A 19,989-nucleotide genomic window follows, 5' to 3' on the forward strand; every position below is an offset into this window, starting at 1 on the left:
ACTCTAAAATCTTAGGAAGAGACCAAATAAGGACCTGCAAAGGATCTGCATTAACCATGACCACGACCATGATTGACCACTGACATCTTTGTCATCAAATCAAGCAATTGGTAAATTAGGCTGGTCAGTGGTCCCATATCCAAAGCACTGCTCATATCTAGTACTTTCTGACTTAATTGTTTTGTTCAGAGAAAGACAGTTTTCAGGGATTATCGAAAACGCAGACGTAGTGAAAGTGGTTGTGAAGAGTGGGTATAACAGTGTGAACTTGAACCTCTTCAGGGAGGATTCAAGAGATGGGTTCAGTGATGGCATGAATGCATTGCTTGTAACAGAAACTATGTTGTGTGGTACCTTTGTAGAAAGGAATAGTTTTTCTATCAGCATGTGCAATTTGCATGACCACTGTGCTTGGAGAAGACTCATCAAGCCAAGTGAAACCATAGTTGTGGCTGATGCCAGTGTCATGTTACAGGCATCCATGCCAGTGGCATGTAAATAGCATCCTTTGAATGTTGGGCTCACAGAGGCAATGATAAGTGACTGGGACCTTTGGTGATATGCTGTGCTTGAGAAGACTCGTCAAACCAAGTGAAATCATAGTTGTGGCTGATACTGGTGTCCCGTAACTGGAACGTCTTGGGCTGGTTAGGAAGGGCATCCAACCTCAGAAACTATGCCAAATCAGACTGGAACCTGGTGCAGCTCTCCAGCTTATCAGTTTCAGTCAAACCCATGCCAGCATGGAAAGTAGATGCTAAATGATGATTATGATGTCAGTTAATAATAACGTTAAGCCCATTTTTGCATTACTTTTGAAACAATACTCAAATATCTATCTAACCAGCATATAAATATCTGTCTCTCTGTATGCATAGGTATGATGTAAACAATTGCATATACAATATCTTCATGAAAAGTAAAACAAGAAACAGCTGTGCTGGTTTCTATTCTTGTGTATATATTCTATTAGCAATTATGTACACTCTTTAACTGTTCATGAATATAATGTTTATAAACCCACTATTACTAATGGCTAATGTAAATTGGGCTGACCAGTTTCATCATCGTTTAACGTCCGCTTTCCATGCTAGCATGGGTTGGACGATTTGACTGAGGACTGGTGAAACCAGATGGCTACACCAGGCTCCAATCTGATTTGGCAGAGTTTCTACAGCTGGATGCCCTTCCTAACGCCAACCACTCAGAGAGTGTAGTGGGTGCTTTTACATGTCACCCACACGAAGGCCAGTCAGGTGGTACTGGCAACAGCCACACTCAAAATGGTGTATTTTATGTGCCACCCACACATGTATATATATATATATATTTATATATATATATATATAATGTACTCTTGGCAACTTGTTCCAGTAATAAATTATTTGTATATTAACAGTGCTGTTTCATTGTTATGTACTGCTATTAATTCTCATACCATACCCTTTATCTTTTGCCACACCCCTTTTTTTCTATCTCCTCTCATTACTCTCCTTCCTGTCTTGCATTCCATGTCTTTCCTCTTCCCTATTCTCCTGATCTCCTCCACCTTCTCCAATACTGTAGCCTCTGAGTCCAGCCCAAACCATTCCCCAATCATTAATTTGGTCACCAGATTTACCAATTTAATCATTGTTTTCAAATTCTACAGGTTTGTTCGTGATAAACTGAAGCCCATTATTCGGACTGAAGAACAGTTTATCTTCTTATGTCACCTCATTGGACCATTTCTACAGAGGTTCCATGCTGAAAGAACTCGCTGCCTTATTGAAGTAAGATCATTTTTTTTTTTTGACTTAGGGACGGAATATAGGAGGAAATATTAATGTTTTCTTGACTTCTTTATTATTTTTGATGTGTTTTTATTTAGGAAGCAAAGACCGAGCAGAGACAATGAATTATTACACAACTATTCAAGACAGCTTGAAGGGGGAACTATTTCACAGATATTTGGGGCATTTCAGGGCAGGGATACTGATTCACAGGTATTGGAAGATGGGGCCTATTTTAAGACATTGTAGACAAAGCATAGAGGATAACTATTTCATGGTGGATTATTTTGTGGTGTTCATTCTTACCAGTTTATGCTCCTTATTTTATAATATTTTGAGGATGGTTGGAGTTTTTCAGTAGATATCTGCCTTCAGGGTGTTTTTATGTTGTCTATTAACCTGCTAGACTTAAATGCCAAATTTGGAGGAAGATAACTCACTTATATCAATTCTAGTGCTTGACTAGTTACTTTCCCTGCCAACTTAGGAGGTATGGAAAACAATAAAAATACTTTTCTTCATCCAACTCCCATTTAGACCTTCAATACAACTCCCTTTATCATTTTAATCAGATGTGCAAACTTCAAAAAAGATTACTAGCAAAATACATTTCTTTCATATTGTTATTTTACACAAGTTGTCTTGAAGAGATTTGGTAGTTCTGGTCAGCAAACTGAACAGTTATTCAAGGCATGTCATCTTGATTAATAGATAGATTAAAGAGGAGGAGGATTGTTGTGGGATTAATTTGGTTTCCATGTTTATGTGGTAAATGTTTCGTTGGAGCAGTTATTTTTGCTCTAATTAACTGTGAAGTAAGAGTAGAAACTAGCTTTCTGTTTTCACTTTTCTGTCAGTCAAATGATTAAACAAATTGAAGTTCACAGCATTAAATAAGTTTGTGTCGGGAAGAGAGGGTAATACTGTTACATGCAGGGACTTCCATTGAAGGGTAAAAGAGCTAAGATTAATAACGAATTGTTTTTTCATTCTCCAGTGAAGGGTTCTACAGGATCATAAACAAACTAATTCAATTTTTGAACTTTATACTAACTAGATTTTATCAACACAGACCATCACTAGTTCTTGTAACTTCAGTGTTTTCATTGTTAGTTAAGCAAAGTGACTTGCATGCATGCACGCACACATACACACACACACACACACACACACACACACACACACACACACACACACACACACACACACACACACACACACACACCTGTGTCCAGTTGTGGAAATCAGCTGCCCAGTGGATGTTAACATAGAGCTAAAGATGAGCGAAAAAGAGAATACCTATGCTGGACTATTGAGAAATCTGCATCCAGATTAGAAGTTCAAGTTTATATCTGTAATTATTGGAGCCCTGGGATATGTAACACACTGCCTAAATACCTATCTTGAGAAATTAAGCTTCTCAAAACCAGAAAGGAGAAAGCTAATTGAAAGACTACAGATCCAAGCCATCACTGGAACTGTAAAAATCTGTAAAACTTTCCAGAAGTTTACCATTTAAGTATATATAACCATGTCTAGATATGCAACTGTATGCATGAAAATACAAACATGAAACAAAACATACGAATTTTCACATCTACATTCATACAAAGTTACCCTGTTGATGTTCTTGAAATTCCATTGAAGGAGCCTTGGATTTAGGTTAGAAACCGTCTCTTTCTCTGTTGGCAAGAAACCTTGAAAATAAACTGAATAATGACACACACATGCACACACACACACATGAGACATTAAAACATGTCTAGCATCGAAATATTTTTTCTTTTACAGTTGACCGTTGAATTGTATGAAATCCTGGAAAACGTCGACAAGGTATCAGAACATATGCATATGATGGATGCCATTTCTGACTTCCTGTATCCTTTGAGACTGTTTGTTAATCATAGCAGGGAATTTGCTTGTTTTGCATATCTGTGTACATGTTTATGGGTGTGTGTGTGTGTGTGTGTGTGTGCACAAGTATGTTGGTTCATGTTTATATGTGTTTGTGTTATATGAATATTCATATGTGAGATTTTGTGGATACATGTTTTCGTGTCTGAGCTGTTGCATAATTTTGTGTGGTTGCTTTGAGATGAGGATATACGCCACTGCTCACATGCTCTTTAGAATCATTAAAATCAACATACAGAACCTTATCATGTGGGAGAAAATTTGCTAAAGACATACATTTTCCAATTAGTGATGATCTAACCAGATAAAATATATAATAAAACTGTAAGCCTTGCTATGGATAGGAATCAATTGCAAAAGTAGATTAGCCAGTGTTGTTGATTTTCACTTCTAAACTGTTTATTTGCCAACTAGCTGACTTCTTCATACAGATACACATTGGGTTAGGTGTGTGTGTATAATACTCATACATCTACCTTAATATGTAGATTATCAACAGGTGGATAAAATGCTGCAAAGGAAGATGCCTTTTTTTTTCACTTTGAATTTGTCTTTTCCTGCTTCCCAATAATCTCAGATGTTTAGACATTAGGATTAAAACATTATTGACCAAATATGGTTCCAAAGAAGTTTCAGCTGAGTGATCTGACCATCCCTTTCTACTACTACTACTGCTACTGCTGCTGCTGCTACAACAACAACAACAACACATGCTTACGCACTCAAACACACACATACCAGTGTTGATGAATTGGCAGATCTCTTAGATCTTTGAATAGAATGTCTCGTGGTATTTCTTCCAACACTTTGCACTCTGAGTTCAAATTCTACTAGGGTCAACCTCGCCTTTCATCCTTTTGAGATTGATAAAAAAAAAGTTCCAGACCTGGAATGGTGGATTTGCAGAACTGTAAGAACGTAGTTAGGGTGTTGGACTCGTGATTTTAAGATTATGGTTTTGATTCCTGGACTGGATGATATGTTTTGTGTCCTGGACTGGATGATGTGATTGATTCCATTGACTGGATGATGTGATTGATTCCTGGACTGGATGATGTGTTTTATCATCATCATCATTTATTGTCTGTTGTCCATGCTGGCATGAGTTGGACGGTTTGACCAGAGTTGGCAAGCTGGAAAGCTGCACCAGGCTCCAGTCTGATTTGGCATAGTTTCTGCAGCCGGATGCCCCTCCTAAAACCAACCACTTTACAGAATGTGCTGGGTGCTTTTATGTCGCACCGGCATGATGGATAGTATAGAGATAATCCATCACCCAGTTTAACACCATCACCTGGCACCTTGATTGCTTTCAGTGTTGTAAGCATTTGGTATAGGTCTCCCATTTAAGGATCTCTTCCTCTCCCCCTTGTACAAGTCTCAGAGGCCTTGTGAAAAATCATAGACCAGTGCCTTAACTAAAAATAACAGAAATGAAACAAAATGATAGGGTGGTCAAGTTTGGAATGTCTCTGCTCATAGATCTAGTCAGTTAGGGCCAACTCCAGACTAAACAACAAAAACTCACATATTGAACATCTCAAAATTGTTTTTTGTTACATCATTTTTATTTTTTAATTTTTGTGTTTGTCAATAGATCTCCTGAAACCTATATTGTCTATCTCAGTGGTTCTCAACCAAAGTTCACATAACCCTTAAGGGTCCATATAAGATTTTGTTGCTAAATATACATACAATACACAAAATATTATTATTATTTTTTTTATAGAATTCCTAATAACACTTAACCCTTTAGCATTCAGATTGTTCCATCAAATGTAATGCTTATTTATTCACATCGTTTTGAATTAATCAGGTATTATCTTGTAGCCTTAAAATTTCGATTATGTGACTATATTTTTTAGACCAACATTGTAGGGTAGGTGTGAAAGGCTGGATCTGGCCAGTTTGAACATAAAACAAGAAGAATATGTTGGCCAGATATGACCAGTTTAAATGCTAAAGGGTTAATAGAAAAAATATAATAGGATATTTTTAAACATTGAATGACTATTAGTGTTCATCCAAGTAAAACAGGAATCAAAAGGATTCATAGGCAAAGAATGGTTGAGAACCACTGGTCTGGCTCATGGTTGGTCATAATACCAACCCCAACCCACCTCCACCTCCACCAATATCACTACTTCTTCCTTAATGTTGCTTCAGCTATCACATAAAATACATGTTTGTTGGTGATGGAGTTAAAAACGATGTTGAGAAGATCATTAGAAACTTACGTCCACCTCTGCAGTTACGCCTCAGGTTCATCTCCCGCATCAACATTGAGGAGACTGCCACTTCGAATTCTTCTGCCCCCACCTCTGCCTCTTCTTCTACCTCTCAGCCATCCAAGATTCAGGAGGGTTTTCACTTCTAAACTGTTTACTTCTCAGCTGGCTGACCTGTTCATACATACACACACACTGGACTAGGTTGTGTGTATGTATGTAACACTCATTTATGTGTATATATAAATATACTATATATATATAGTACAAGTGGAAAGATATATTTTTTTCAATGCGTAAGTACTGATAGAACAGTATATATAGGATAAAATCCTTACAGAGCAGAAAAATCTATCAGCAACCAGCCAATCCTATATATGCCGTTCTATCAATACTTATGCATTGAAAAAAATATATCTTTCTACTTGTACTACAATACATTTCAGTGCTTCAAAAACAAACTTAGTTTGTTCACATATGACGTAATATATATATATATATATATATATATATATATATATATATATTATGAGTATTACAATGGGCATATAAACAAAACACAATATATGTGTGACCAATGGTATATATATATATATATATATATATATATATATATATATATATATATATATATGAGAACATATGAAATTGAACAATGTATAATAAAGACATGAATGAACATTGTAGATATGAATATATCTTCTATCCACATTGACCCATACCATGCTTGGGTAAGTTTATTGGTACGTACGTGTGTTTTTTTTTGTGTGTGTGTGTGTGTGTATATATATATATATATATACACACACACACACACACACACACACACACACACACATATATATATGTATGTGTGTGTATATATATGAAGGGTTTCTTTTTAGTTTCCACTTAGCAAATTCACTCATAAGGTGCTGCACACTAGGACTGGCTATAAAACCATCCGGTTGTACAACAAATTTCTTAACCACACAGTCTCATATATATGTGTATGTGTGTATATATATGTATATATATTCATATATATATATATATATATATATATCTATATATATATATATACATGCACATATGCACACACACACACATATATATATATCTGTGTTTTATGTGCATGTGTATATATCATCATCATCATCATTTAATGTTTGTTTTCCATGCTGGCATGGTTTGGATTGTTTGACAGGATCTGGCAAGCCAAAGGAATGCATTGAACTCCTATGTCAGTTTCAGCATGGTGGCTATAGCTGGATGACCTTCCTAATGTCAACCACTTTACAGTGTGTACTGGGTGCCTTTTTTTTTTTTATACCATAGGCTCTATTGAGTTCCCCAAGTAATTTGCAAGAGAAGAAAAGAAAAGGAAAAAGACTTCTCAACTAAGTGGGGTGTATGTAGTTGAAGTGGTGGTGAGCGCTATACTAGGTATTGAGAAGCTGAAAAATGATAGAGGGACAAGCACAACTGTCTTGCTATAGAGGAGATACATGGCTACCCTGTGTTATGTAAGTGTAGGTGGGAGTAGCTGAGAAGAAAATAAAAATGAGTGATGACGTACTAGAACAAACTCTAAAGGCACAGGTAGGTGAGTTTAAAAGAGGGTACATGGTATAGACAGTGGATCAGTAGGGAAGGTGAAGGTGAGTAATTTCTTAAGAGTGTGAGAAGAAAGTAATAGGTGGTTAGAGATAGGGGTGGAGGTGAATGTGAGTGATGAGCAAGAGTGGAGGTAAAGTTGATTGGAAACATCAGTATGGAGATGGGGGTAGGGCAGTTAAAGTGAGGGAGGTAGAAGCAACTCTGTGCAAGGAATAAGGATGGGAAGAAAAGAGCTGCACAGTGACAAAGATGGAGGTCAGAGGTATATAATGCTGACTGTAGTGAGTGGGGTAGCAATGGGGTTGGAGTTGGGACAGCGGTCTTTGATGGCAAATACACAAGAGCATTGAAGATAATAGCAGATATGAGAGGTGTTAAAGATGAAGTGTGGCAAGATTAAGATGGCTTGTATTCTCAGCTAACCACTTGCCAATATGAGATTTGTCACCTCCAGTACATAGAAGTACATCCCATTGACAAGGCTCAACAAAGCTGAAATGCATTGGGTATTCTCGTTAGCTGCTGCTAGGATGATTTTTTTCTCCAATATACTATTTTTAAATGCAGCACATCCACATGAGATGTTATCTTTGGATGAGTAACTTAGTAAATTTGCTTTTCAAAAATGTATTCACATTTAGTATGATACATAAATGACTATTTTAATTTAATAATGCTTCTCTTGCAAATGATGGATATTTATTCAACTGGACAGCTATCAGCAACATCAGTGAACATTTTTCATTGCTTCCGATATATCTGATGTGACAAATCTTGTATAGGTATGTGGTTGACTGTGAGTACACATCATTGATAAGACCAGTAAGGCTGAAATGCATCTAGCATTCTTGCAAGCAACTGCTGGGATGATTTCCATCTTCCTCTGACATATATTGTGGTTTAAATACAACACGTCCATAGGAGATGTTATCTTTGGATGAATGCTGTAATAAATTTGCGTTTCAAAAATTTATTTACATTGTGTCTGATACATCATTTAATACAACTTCTATTGTATACAATGGATATATAAATATAATATATGCATATATTTATGTATACAGTAAGTACAGGTGTGGCTGTGTGGTTAAGAAGCTTGCATCTCAACCAGATGGTTTTGGGTTCAGTCCTACTGTGTGGTACTCCCTGGGCAAATGTACTATAGCCTCAGGCTGACCAAAGCTTTGTGAGTGGATTTGGTTGAAGAAACTGTATTGTATACACACACACATATGCACGTGTGTGTGAGTGAGTGTATAGTGTTTCTTTGTTTCAACATCACATGATAGTTGTGAAATGATTGTCACCATCTTACAAGCATTATCATTCATTTCTACACTTCTACGAGAACATGTTTGGCCATAGAGAAATATAACCTTATTTGGAAACAGGTGAGAGTTGGCATCCAACTATAGAAAATCTGCCTTAATAATTCTGTCCAGCACATGTAAGTCTGGAAAATTGAACTTTAAAAGGATAATGATCTATATGAAAATTTCTGATCTAGGAGACAAGAAATCCAAAGAGGATTTTATATGAGTTAAATATAACCGTAGAACAAATAAAATCACTGTATATGTACACACACACTCAAGCACACACACACATGCACATCTGTCTGTCTATCTATTTATCTATCTATATCTATCAATCTATCTATCTATCTATCTATCTATCTATCTATTTACTTAGGAGAAGCACTTGCCTTGCAGTTGATTTGTTCTGAGACCATGTGTTGAAACTATAACAGTTGCTGTGTGGAAAAAAAACATAGCCATTCTAAAACACATGAAACCTGCAGTGGAACTATGTCCGTGACCAGGTTGCAGTAAACATGATGAAAATTTTAACACCAAGTAATAAATGTTTAAGTTAACAGTTTTTGTGTGTGTTTGAATGGTTAATATGTCTTCTACATTATAATTGTCATGTATATATATAATAGTGTATAAGCAATTTATGTATTTATACACAAAAGTGGTGACCTTTGACAGGACACCTTACATGCTAGAAAGGGCAGTTAAAGCCCAAACCATGAATAAGGGCAATTTCAAAGAGAATGAAAATAAAAAATATTTGTAGCCACCGATATGAAAATTTTTCTAAATTTTCTACCCTTATTATTTTCATGGTATATATATATATACCATAGATCTATTACTTCCATCATAGGAATAAGATTAAGATTAATGTAATATAAAGCTGAAGCAAATTAACACCAAATATACAGTGCGTGTGTTTTTATTGGCTAAACTGGCAATATGACCATCCCCAAGTACAACAATATATATATATATACCTACATATATTTATATAATGGAGATACATCATTATTTTATGTCCATTTTCCATGCAGACATGGAATAGGAGGATTCAACAGGATTCAGTAGGTTCCAAGTTTACGTCTTGTTGCAATGTCTCATTTTTGGCTTGATTTCTATAGTTGGATGCCCTCCCTAATACCAGCTACTTTACAGAGTATAACGGGTGCATTTTTTTTTCTTGGCACTAGCATTATAGACCTTGCATTGTAGTTTGCTAAGTGAAGAGTTCCTATGATGGAAGTAATAGATCTATTGTGAAAGGATAGTAATGGAGAGAATATCAGAGGATACAGCATCAGGATGAGAGTAAAAGAGAATCACACACGTACATACACATACATTCATATGCACACCAACTCCTCTCTACCAAATATTTTGGCTTTGTGTCTAAGGAATTCTTAGGGGTAACAGGTTGCCGGAATGGTTAGAGTAGCAGAAAAAAAATGTTTTGCTGCCTTAATTCTGCATTGTTACCTTCTGAGTTCAAATCCTGCCAAGTTCAAATTTTCCTGTCATCTTTTCAAAGTTCATCAAATATAGTATCATTCAAGTACTGAGGTTGACGTAATCAACTAGCCTCCTCCTTTGAAAATTGCTAGTCTTGGGCCTAAATGAGAAACAGTTATTATTGTAATTATTAGCAAGAAGCAAGCTGCTGACAGTTGAGTATACAGCTTGGTTATGATTTCTGGTGTCGTCCCCTTTCTCTTCATTAACACATAAAATAAGTTTAAGCCTCATTCCAATTAAAAAAAGGAAAACATTTTATTTTATAAGTGTCTGATAGCAGATTTTTAACTGCAACACGACATCTTTTGGCCTCCAGCATAGTTCATCATCATCATCATTGTCATCATTGTTGTCATCATCATCATGGTTTTATTTTAGTTACTATTCATTTGTTTCTCTATTTCACTTGTCATCCATTTTTGTTTTTTTTTTGGTGGGGGAGGATGTCTGAAGGAAAAATGTATATTATGATGGTAATAATAAGTACATAATAATAATGTATAATTCTTAAAAATATAAATCTTTTTTGTTTGTTTTTCTTTTTAGTTGATAGCTTTTGTGTTATTTTAAGTTGTTCATCCTTTGATGTGTGTTAACTAATAAATATCAAAACATAGCAATGATGCTCCATTTGCAGAAATGTCAAAATAAAATATTTCAGGTGAGAGCAGCCGAACATCACAACCCAAGAAATATACATCGAATAAATGAAGCTTACCACCACTCACAACAACAAATATAACCATTCATACTATAGCCACCAATAATCCTACATATACTACCTGATAAAATACAGGGTTGGCATGGTTAGAATGCCTTTGCTGGGCTCCTTAGAGGAATTTTGATAAATTCTTTAAATAAAAACCTATTTTAGTCCTTTCAGCAATGATGACAGAGAAAAGTTGCTCTTCACTTGCTGCTCAAAATGCACCATAAATGTTTGATTACTACACTCTATGAGTGGTTGGCGTTAGGAAGGGCATCCAGCTGTAGAAACTCTGCCAAATTAGATTGGAGCCTGGTGTTGCCATCCGGTTTCACCAGTCCTCAGTCAAATCGTCCAACCCATGCTAGCATGGAAAGCGGACGTTAAACGATGATGATGAGATCTGGTGATTGTGGAGGCTAGTGCAAGTAGTTTAATTCCCTTTTGTGTTCTTCGTATAAATTTTGAATAACATTAACTGTGTGAATCGGTGCATTATCATCCTGGAAGATTATGCTATCATAAAGGCATGATATATCATAGAATGGACATGATCATCAAAAATACTCAGATTAGTCTTAGTGTTATTTCTACCATGGTAGAACAATTGAAGGACAGAGAATTTTGTGGTATGGTTACCCAAAATCATAACAAAACTGCATTTCATGGTACGAGCCACATAGTCAAGATTCAAGGCTTCTTTGGGCTGTCTTCAGACATGAACTCACTCTGAAATGGGGAAAAACTGAATGATGATTCATCAGAGATGACATCAACTAAGCCATTGACCATTTCTAATTGTCTAAACACCATTTTTCCTGCTTATCAATGTTGATGGGTGGGGGTTGGGACATAAGGGGTTAGCAGTTTTAGCCCTCCCAGTGTATCAAGCTTTACAGAACTCACAACTAAAATGTTTGGTTGATACATGGTGGTCAAGTTGGTGGTTTAGCTCTATCATCACTTTTCTTGCCAAAACTCAATGGTTTTTAGTTACAATATGTTTCACTATTTTGTGATCCCTTTCTTTGAGCTTTGCCTTCTGTCCAGAATTATGCTTACCAGAGCTAGTTTTACCTTAGTTTTTGAATGCCACCATGTCTTCAGAGACTTACTTTTTAAAACATTAAACAATTTAGCAGTTTAAGTAACTGAAGCCCATCTGCAAACCCAACGAGTTGTCCTCTTTGGAAATCAGATAGGTCACACATTTCAACTTGATTAAATTTTAAAATCTGCACCCTGCCACACACAACAAACAACAGAGGCTATATTATGAAGTACAAAGCAGAATGCATACATATACAGACTAGAACAATATTGAATTTGGCAAATTGCCACTAGAAAAAAAAACAATTAAATAAAAAGTGGTTTTTCCATTATTTCGCCCAACCCCTATATATGTATATATATAGGGGTTCCAGACTGGTAGTGCAAACTCTAAGTGTAGACATACCATAGTCATACATGGTTTTAAATATTTAAATAGATAGCAGGAGAGCGGCTGACAAAGGTCTTACTGAGTGACGCTTAGACACCCTCAGCCTTTTGGACAATCTTAGAGATGTGGTTTGTCCAACACAGATTGCTGTTTAAAATTGAAAAAAAAAAGGCAACCTCAGCATAAACAACAAAAACGTTATTATCGTCATCATCCCACTTTTGTCAATAATCTTCTATTGTAAGGTATTTAAAACTATTTACATTTTTTATTATCTTACTACAATGATGCTGAGAGGATATCAAAAGAACAAAACATTAACAGCAATAGTATTTAAAAATAGCCACCATGAAAGCAACTAGTCAGAGACCTCTACCACCACCACCATTACTACTGCTACTACTGAGAAAATTTGCAGAATTCTCATGCGATTTTCATGAAATAATCATATTTGTTTTGTTTTATAGACATACAAATATCGTGGCATTAGGTCGCAGTTTACAATGTTGATAAGTCTCAACAACAACAATTGATACTTTATCCTTTGTAATATATCGCATCTGTGGCAAAGCCTTTGACCTCCGTATGACCGAGTCTTGCTCTTGTTTAGTCCCCGGATCAAGCCTGATTAGGTACACCTACCAATGTACAACTTTGAACATATATTTAGAAAGAACAAAGTATATATAATAAAGGGGAGGGGAATTTCATTCGAGTATACGTTACAATTTAGTAAGCATGAAAAATCTAATTAAAAGTAATTACGCAATGAAAAAAGGGTACGATTAATACTATTTTAATTATGCCGGTGAATACGGAGGACAACTCTGGATAAATTCCGATTTTATTTGACCGACCAAGAGAAGAATAAACTTCCCGTGCCAGTCGAAGTAATGATGAGAGAATCGTTACGTAGATATAGATTATTGCTCACATGTAGCCATGAAAATGAACGCAGACGTGGTTGTGTAGTAAGAAGCTAGCTTCCCAACCACATGGTTCCGGGTTCATTCCCACTGTGGCATCTTGGGCAAGTGTCTTCTACTATAGCTTCGAGCTGACCAAAACCTTGTGAGTGGAATTGATAGACGGAAACTTAAAAGAAGTCCGTCGTGTATATGTATATATATATATATATATATATATATATATATCGTGACCCAACTTTTCGTCGGATGTCACTTTGTCCAACGTCGTTTCGTCCACATGTCTTGGTCCGATGATCTTTTTGTCCAACGACTTTTTGCCCAATTTTAAATAAACTCTTTAGAAAACAAGGTGAACATCAAAATCAAATAATCATTGAGAATTTTATTGATATGCTTCAAGTAAAATACTGTGGAAAAATGTATTGAAAAAAAGTAATTTAAAAAAAATACGATATAACTAATGGTTTATTATGATCACTTAAAATTGATGCAAATTATATGACACATTCTTCGAAAAAAATCACTTTTTCAAGTTGACCGATCTTTCGATGTGTTCAGTTATTCTTCGATATCGTGTACATGAATTTGACGGATCTCCTTGAAGAATTTGAGTCATTTTACCTTGGACGAACCCTCCTTCTTCCTTCAGAGTTTTGATTAATTTCCAGATATTCATTTGTGCTCCACCTGCTGAACGTTTTATCGTAGAATGACCCCCCCCCCCGCAGCATTATTTATTTCGGGAAGATCTTGAAAAATACGCTGATTAACATTCCATACAGCTATCGGGAATGTAGGTGGTTCTTTCCTTCGTCCAACACCACGTCCTCTCACAACGCCTATGTAAGTCAAGTCGAAGTAAGAGATGAATTCAGCAGGTATTTCTTCGTCGTCTATTAATTTTTCGACATCTTCAACGGGTAGGAAAGCTAATGCTGAGAAACATCGAATTTTAAGAGAGAATTCAGTCTTTATTGTATTTTTCTTTGAGGCTTAAATCTGTAACTTTTCGAAATATGAAATGAAACAAACATGCCATGATAGATGAATTAAGGAATGATGAATTAAATGCCTTATGAACTACAACTTTGAAATCTGCCATGAGATCAGGCGGATATGCATCAGGTTGCATAATTTTCAATTGCTCGAAAAATAATTCGTATGTCTACTTTGATTTGTTCGGCAGTAATATAAAGACCTGTGGAGAACTGTTACCTTTAACTTGTACATGCATGCTAAACAGTTGAAACCACTGATCTGGCACAATTTTGAACGTTCCATCACACGCCTAATGTCAATATGATGCTATATCCTGAAGAGAAATTTCTGATGCAAATACTAGTATGCGCTGTTGATCATCGATACCTGAATCGTATCTCAGAAACTGTTAGCCATTATCAAGTTTACAATATTCTTCAGGTATTTCAAAACCAGTTCTATCTCTTGGATTAGTAGATTAAAAGTAGATAATAATAATAATAATAATAATGATGATGATGATAATATTAGCTGCACAACTCAACACCTTGTTAAATGTCGACCAAGTAACACCAGAGTGGTTGACAATGGGTAGGACAGTGCTGTGCTTGAAAAACATCGAAAAAGGCAATACGGTAGACAATTACGGGCCGATATCCTGCTTGCCACTTATGTGGAAATTATTGACTGAAATAGTCGCAGAGTCAATGTACGGACATCTGGGAAAAAAATGGAGGCCTGCCACATGAGCAGAAGGGTTGCAAGCGTAAGTGCAGAGGTACCAAGGGTCAACTCCTAGTAGACAAAACTATACTTAGAGACTGCATGAGGAGGAAAACTAACTTAGCCATGTTATGGATCGATTATCGTAAGGCGTACGATATGATCCCACATTCTTGGATTATGGAATGTATGAACCTATTTGGTATTCCATCGAATGTTGAGCGATTGCTTGGGAAAAGTATGGCGAAGTGGAGGACAGAACTGACAGCATATAGAAGTTTAGGGACAATAGGAATCAGGAGAGGCATCTTCCAAGGGGACTGCCTGTCCCCACTGATCTTTGTACTGTGCAAGATACCACTAACATTGATTCTACGGAAAGCAAAAGCTGGGTATGTATTCAAGAGCCGCCAACAAAAAGTCAACCACTTGTTATTCATGGATGACCTCAAACTTTATGGTAATGAATTTCAAGTCAGCTCCATCGTTGATGCGGTGTATACTTTCAGTGCTGATATCAGAATGGAGTTCGGACTGAAAAAGTGAGGTGGACGGGCTAGCGATACCGCCGGGGGAAGTTATGAAGCAGATGGAAGAGACGGGCTACAAGTACTTGGAGATACTGGAAATAATAAATTGACGGAGAAAGAAATGACAGAAAAATTTAAGGTGGAGTACTTGCGCAGACTGAGACTGATCCTTAAGTCAAAATTAAACGGACGGAATAAGATTGAAGCTGTCCACACCTGGGTGGTTTCCCTCATTAGATATGGAGTAGGGGTGATCGCATGGACAGTAGATGAACTAAACAGCTTAGACAGAGAAACAAGGAAGTTGCTGACTAGATATGGGATACTCTACCCAAAAAGTGACATAGACAGACTGATTGGATGCGGATACAACATTAGAACAGAAGAATAGAACATAGCATAGAGTTGCAAAACACATTTCCTAGAAGCACGTAGCGATATTTGTAATTGTTGAAAAACATCAGTATCTCCGGTATCTGAATGTTCCTGGCGGTTCTTTGCATGATGTGGGTATAATCCCTTCCTCTAGACCAGTGATTCTTAACCGGAATCCATATGGCCCCTGAGGCTCCATATAAGAATTTTGATGGGGTCCACGCAACAAAATAATAAATTGAAGTTCCACCATAGCATTTTAGAGCCCTTGAAAAAAACAAAATTTTTTTTCAGATGTATGGAGTGGTATATATTGCAAGAAACAGCTAAATTTTTTCTGTAGCATTTTACAATGTTCAACCTAAAGAAGTTAATGACTGAAAAGCAAAATAGGAATTTTGAAAGAAGTTTCTATAAAACCAGTTTTTAAACCTTGAACAGCTATGGGGGTCTAACAGAATAAAATTGTAATCAAAGGGGTCCCGAGATAAAAAATGGTTGAGAACCCCTGCTCTCGACTAAACAATTTTAAAATGCGCTTTGATCACGGATACACGGTTGATTTGGTGATGAAGAGACATGAATTTCCTAAAATAGACAACACAATAGTAACCATATTTGCGTAGTAAACTTAATCCATCGGTTTATAAATATTCGAAGTATATACTGCTTATGCATGTACATGCATGTATAAACACACATTTCCCCACTTGTACAAACGACAATAGTGGCAACAAATGTTGCTATAGTGAAGTTCTTAATTCTTCAGATGCTATTGAGGCAAAATTGGTCAAGCGGGACAAAGCTTCGTATATAAGGGTCATGTTCATTCTTATTTATAGACAAAACACTCACAAGTCTTGATCTGTATACAGACGAACTCACCGTTTGCTGGAAAGTAAGTTTTCTTCCTTTAATAATGGGAGATTCTGTTTCCTATTTGTTTTTACTTCTTGTATTTTGCTTCTGATACGTTAATATATATATAACCATAAAGATATGCTGTGTGACATTCTAAAATAAAAGGAAATAAATTTTTAGGATATACCAGTCTCCATATTCCCTATAGTTATATTTAGTGCTAATAATATACACTCCAGATAATATTACCATCCAATGGAGCGAACACGAAATTACCCATCGGAAGAATTTACTGCTTGAGTGACAACTTCTAGTAGTCATACACTTTAAATATTAATCGATGCGGTTATCGGCAACCTGGAACATAACTGAGAGCTACCACAGTATCTGCCCGGATTATATATCCCTCTAAACTCACACACACACATGTATGTATGTAACTCTCTCTCAATCTATATATATGTGTGTGTGTGTGTGTGTGTGTGTGTGTGTACGTGCGTATGTATATATATATATATATATATTTATAAAAGAACGTTGACCACTAACGTGGACAATTAATGTGCTAGAAATAGATCACATCTTGTGTCTATTAAGACCTAAATTGTTCTCAACATGAAATATAGCAGCATACCAAAACGTGAGCGGGCAAGACATTTAAAATCACCTAAAAAAGCATTCTTAAACAGGTACCGGTTTCGGATTTAACAAATCTTACCGATTGTCCATTCCTCTTCAGCCTGATTTGTAATGTAACCGCAATTTTAAATGTCTTGCCCGCTCACGTTTTGGTATGCTGCTATATTTCATGTTGAGAACAATTTAGGTCTTAATAGACACAAGATGTGATCTATTTCTAGCACATTAATTGTCCACGTTAGTGGTGAACGTTATTTTTTAAAAATGTACCTTAATCCCCTGAGATTGCAGATACTATTTCTGAATCTCTTTGATTCTTTAGATGTGCTGGCCTCCTGATAATTAATCGATATTAATTAATATACGATTAATTACCAGATTTTATAATAATAATAATATATATATATATATATATATATATATATATATATATATATATATATATATACGAGGTGGTATCAAAACGTTACCGGACTAGTAGCGCGCCAACAGATGGCAGCAAACGGTTGTTTGCGCAGAGAGAGATAGCAAAGACTTTCATGAGGCAGTGTGCCGTGTGACATTGCTGTGTTTACTTCGCTAGTTGTGAAGTTTGTGTTTTTGTGATCACGTGTGTGCTGTAGCCAGCGATTTTGTCATGGGCAGGATGTTGGAACAAAGAGCCAACGTGAAATTTTGCGTTAAACGTGGGAAGTCTGCTACGGAGACATTGAGCATGCTTCGGTAAGCTTACGGAGACGAAGCAATGAGTCGTACGCAATGTTTCGAGTGGCTAGGGCACTTCAAAAGCAGAAGAACGTCCCTGCAAGACATGCCACGAGCGTCATCCCCGGAAATGTGATATTGTGTATTGAGAATTCGTCTCCCAGGGTCAGACAGTCAATCGAGAATTCTACCGCGATGTTTTTAAGCGTTTGAAGGAGGATATTCTATGAAAGCGACCGGATTTGTGGAGCGCGAAGAATTGGATTTCTCACAATGACAATGTACCCTGTCGCCGTGCTCTCCTCATACGTGAGTTTCTCGCCAAAAACAGCATGATATCGCTTCCATACCCGCCCTATTCGCCAGATTTAGCAACTGCAGACTTCCATCTCTTCCTCACGATGAAAATGTAGCTCAAAGGTCTCCGTATTAACACCGTTGTCGAGATCCAGAGCGAATTATAGAAGGTCCTCGACTCACTGACGGAAAACGACTTCCAGTTCGGATTCCGAAAATGGCACGAATGATGGGACTGGTGTATGGCTGCGCAAGGTAATCATTTCGAAGGAGATGATGTTAAAACTTAGGTAAATAAGTTTTTTTTTTTATTGAACATAACTAGTACGGAAATCTTTTGATGACACCTTGTATATATATATATATATATATATATATATATAGCTCGTCGAAACGCCGGTGTTAAAACGTGGGTAGCTGATGAAGTAGAATGTTCTCTATGTGGCTCGTGTGTTCTCGTCTACGTTTGTTTGCAATGTCCTGTACCCAGATATGCACCTATACATACAGGTGGATGTCGGTATGCACATACCTGTACGTATATATGCATATACTCATTTACTATTTGTTTATATATATATATATATATATATATATATATATATATATCATAAATATATAGGGATTAGCAGTATCCTGCTTCTCCAACATACTGAGAATTCAGAAATAGCAGCCAAAGAACTACATAAATGGTTTTACCGATAAGGTTTTTTCATACTGAGCTACCCGGCAAAATTGTTAATTATTAATTTTATTACTAATTGACGATTCCCTGCCCTATATATATATATATATATATATATATATATATATATATATATATATATATATATATATATATATATATATATATATATATATATATATATATGTATATATATATATATATATATATATATATATATATATATATATATATATATATATATATATATATATATATATATATATATATATATATATATATATATATATATATGTATATATATATATATATATATATATATATATGTATATATATATATATATATATATATATATATATATATATGTATATATATATATATATATATGTATATATATATATATATATATATATATATGTATATATATATATATATATGTATATATATATATATATATATATATGTATATATATATATATATATATATATATGTATATATATATATATATATATATGTATATATATATATATATATATATATGTATATATATATATATATATATATATATGTATATATATATATATATATATATATGTATATATATATATATATATATTATATATATGTATATATATATATATATATATATATATATGTATATATATATATATATATATATATATAGTATATATATATATATATATATTATATATATATATATATACTATATATATATATATATATATATATATATATATATATATATATATA

General features: G+C 35.2%; 2 protein-coding genes and 1 long non-coding RNA gene across 8 annotated transcripts in view; all 3 read left to right on the forward strand.

The window, feature by feature from the left end:
* The window catches only part of LOC106880566 (mediator of RNA polymerase II transcription subunit 23), a 52,267-nt gene extending 45,842 nt beyond the window's left edge, over window positions 1-6,425 (forward strand). The window contains exons 32-34 of the mRNA XM_014930561.3: window positions 1,652-1,772; window positions 3,564-3,649; window positions 5,853-6,425. Of these exons, the coding sequence (XP_014786047.1) occupies window positions 1,652-1,772; window positions 3,564-3,649; window positions 5,853-6,063 (418 nt within the window). The 3' untranslated portion in view covers window positions 6,064-6,425. The remainder of the gene's footprint in view (window positions 1-1,651; window positions 1,773-3,563; window positions 3,650-5,852) is intronic.
* Window positions 6,426-6,509: 84 nt separating this feature from the next.
* LOC106880567 (uncharacterized) lies at window positions 6,510-9,394 on the forward strand. Its single transcript, XR_001410756.3, has 2 exons — window positions 6,510-6,645; window positions 9,206-9,394. It is a non-coding gene; the product is annotated as an uncharacterized LOC106880567 (long non-coding RNA).
* A 7,388-nt stretch (window positions 9,395-16,782) lies between these two features.
* Window positions 16,783-19,989, forward strand: part of LOC106881900 (uncharacterized) — a 40,225-nt gene continuing 37,018 nt past the window's right edge. For 2 of the 6 annotated variants that reach the window (XM_089356455.1, XM_089356456.1), the window contains exon 1: window positions 16,790-16,927. The gene's annotated coding sequence lies outside the window, so the exon portion shown is untranslated. Of the gene's footprint in view, window positions 16,928-19,989 lie in introns of all 6 variants that reach the window. The other 4 variants (XM_089356460.1, XM_089356458.1, XM_089356459.1 and 1 more) reach the window with 4 other exon arrangements.

The sequence above is a fragment of the Octopus bimaculoides genome, chromosome 8, assembly GCF_046866305.1.
Source record: "Octopus bimaculoides isolate indiv1 chromosome 8, ASM4686630v1, whole genome shotgun sequence".
Lineage (NCBI taxonomy): Eukaryota > Metazoa > Mollusca > Cephalopoda > Octopoda > Octopodidae > Octopus > Octopus bimaculoides.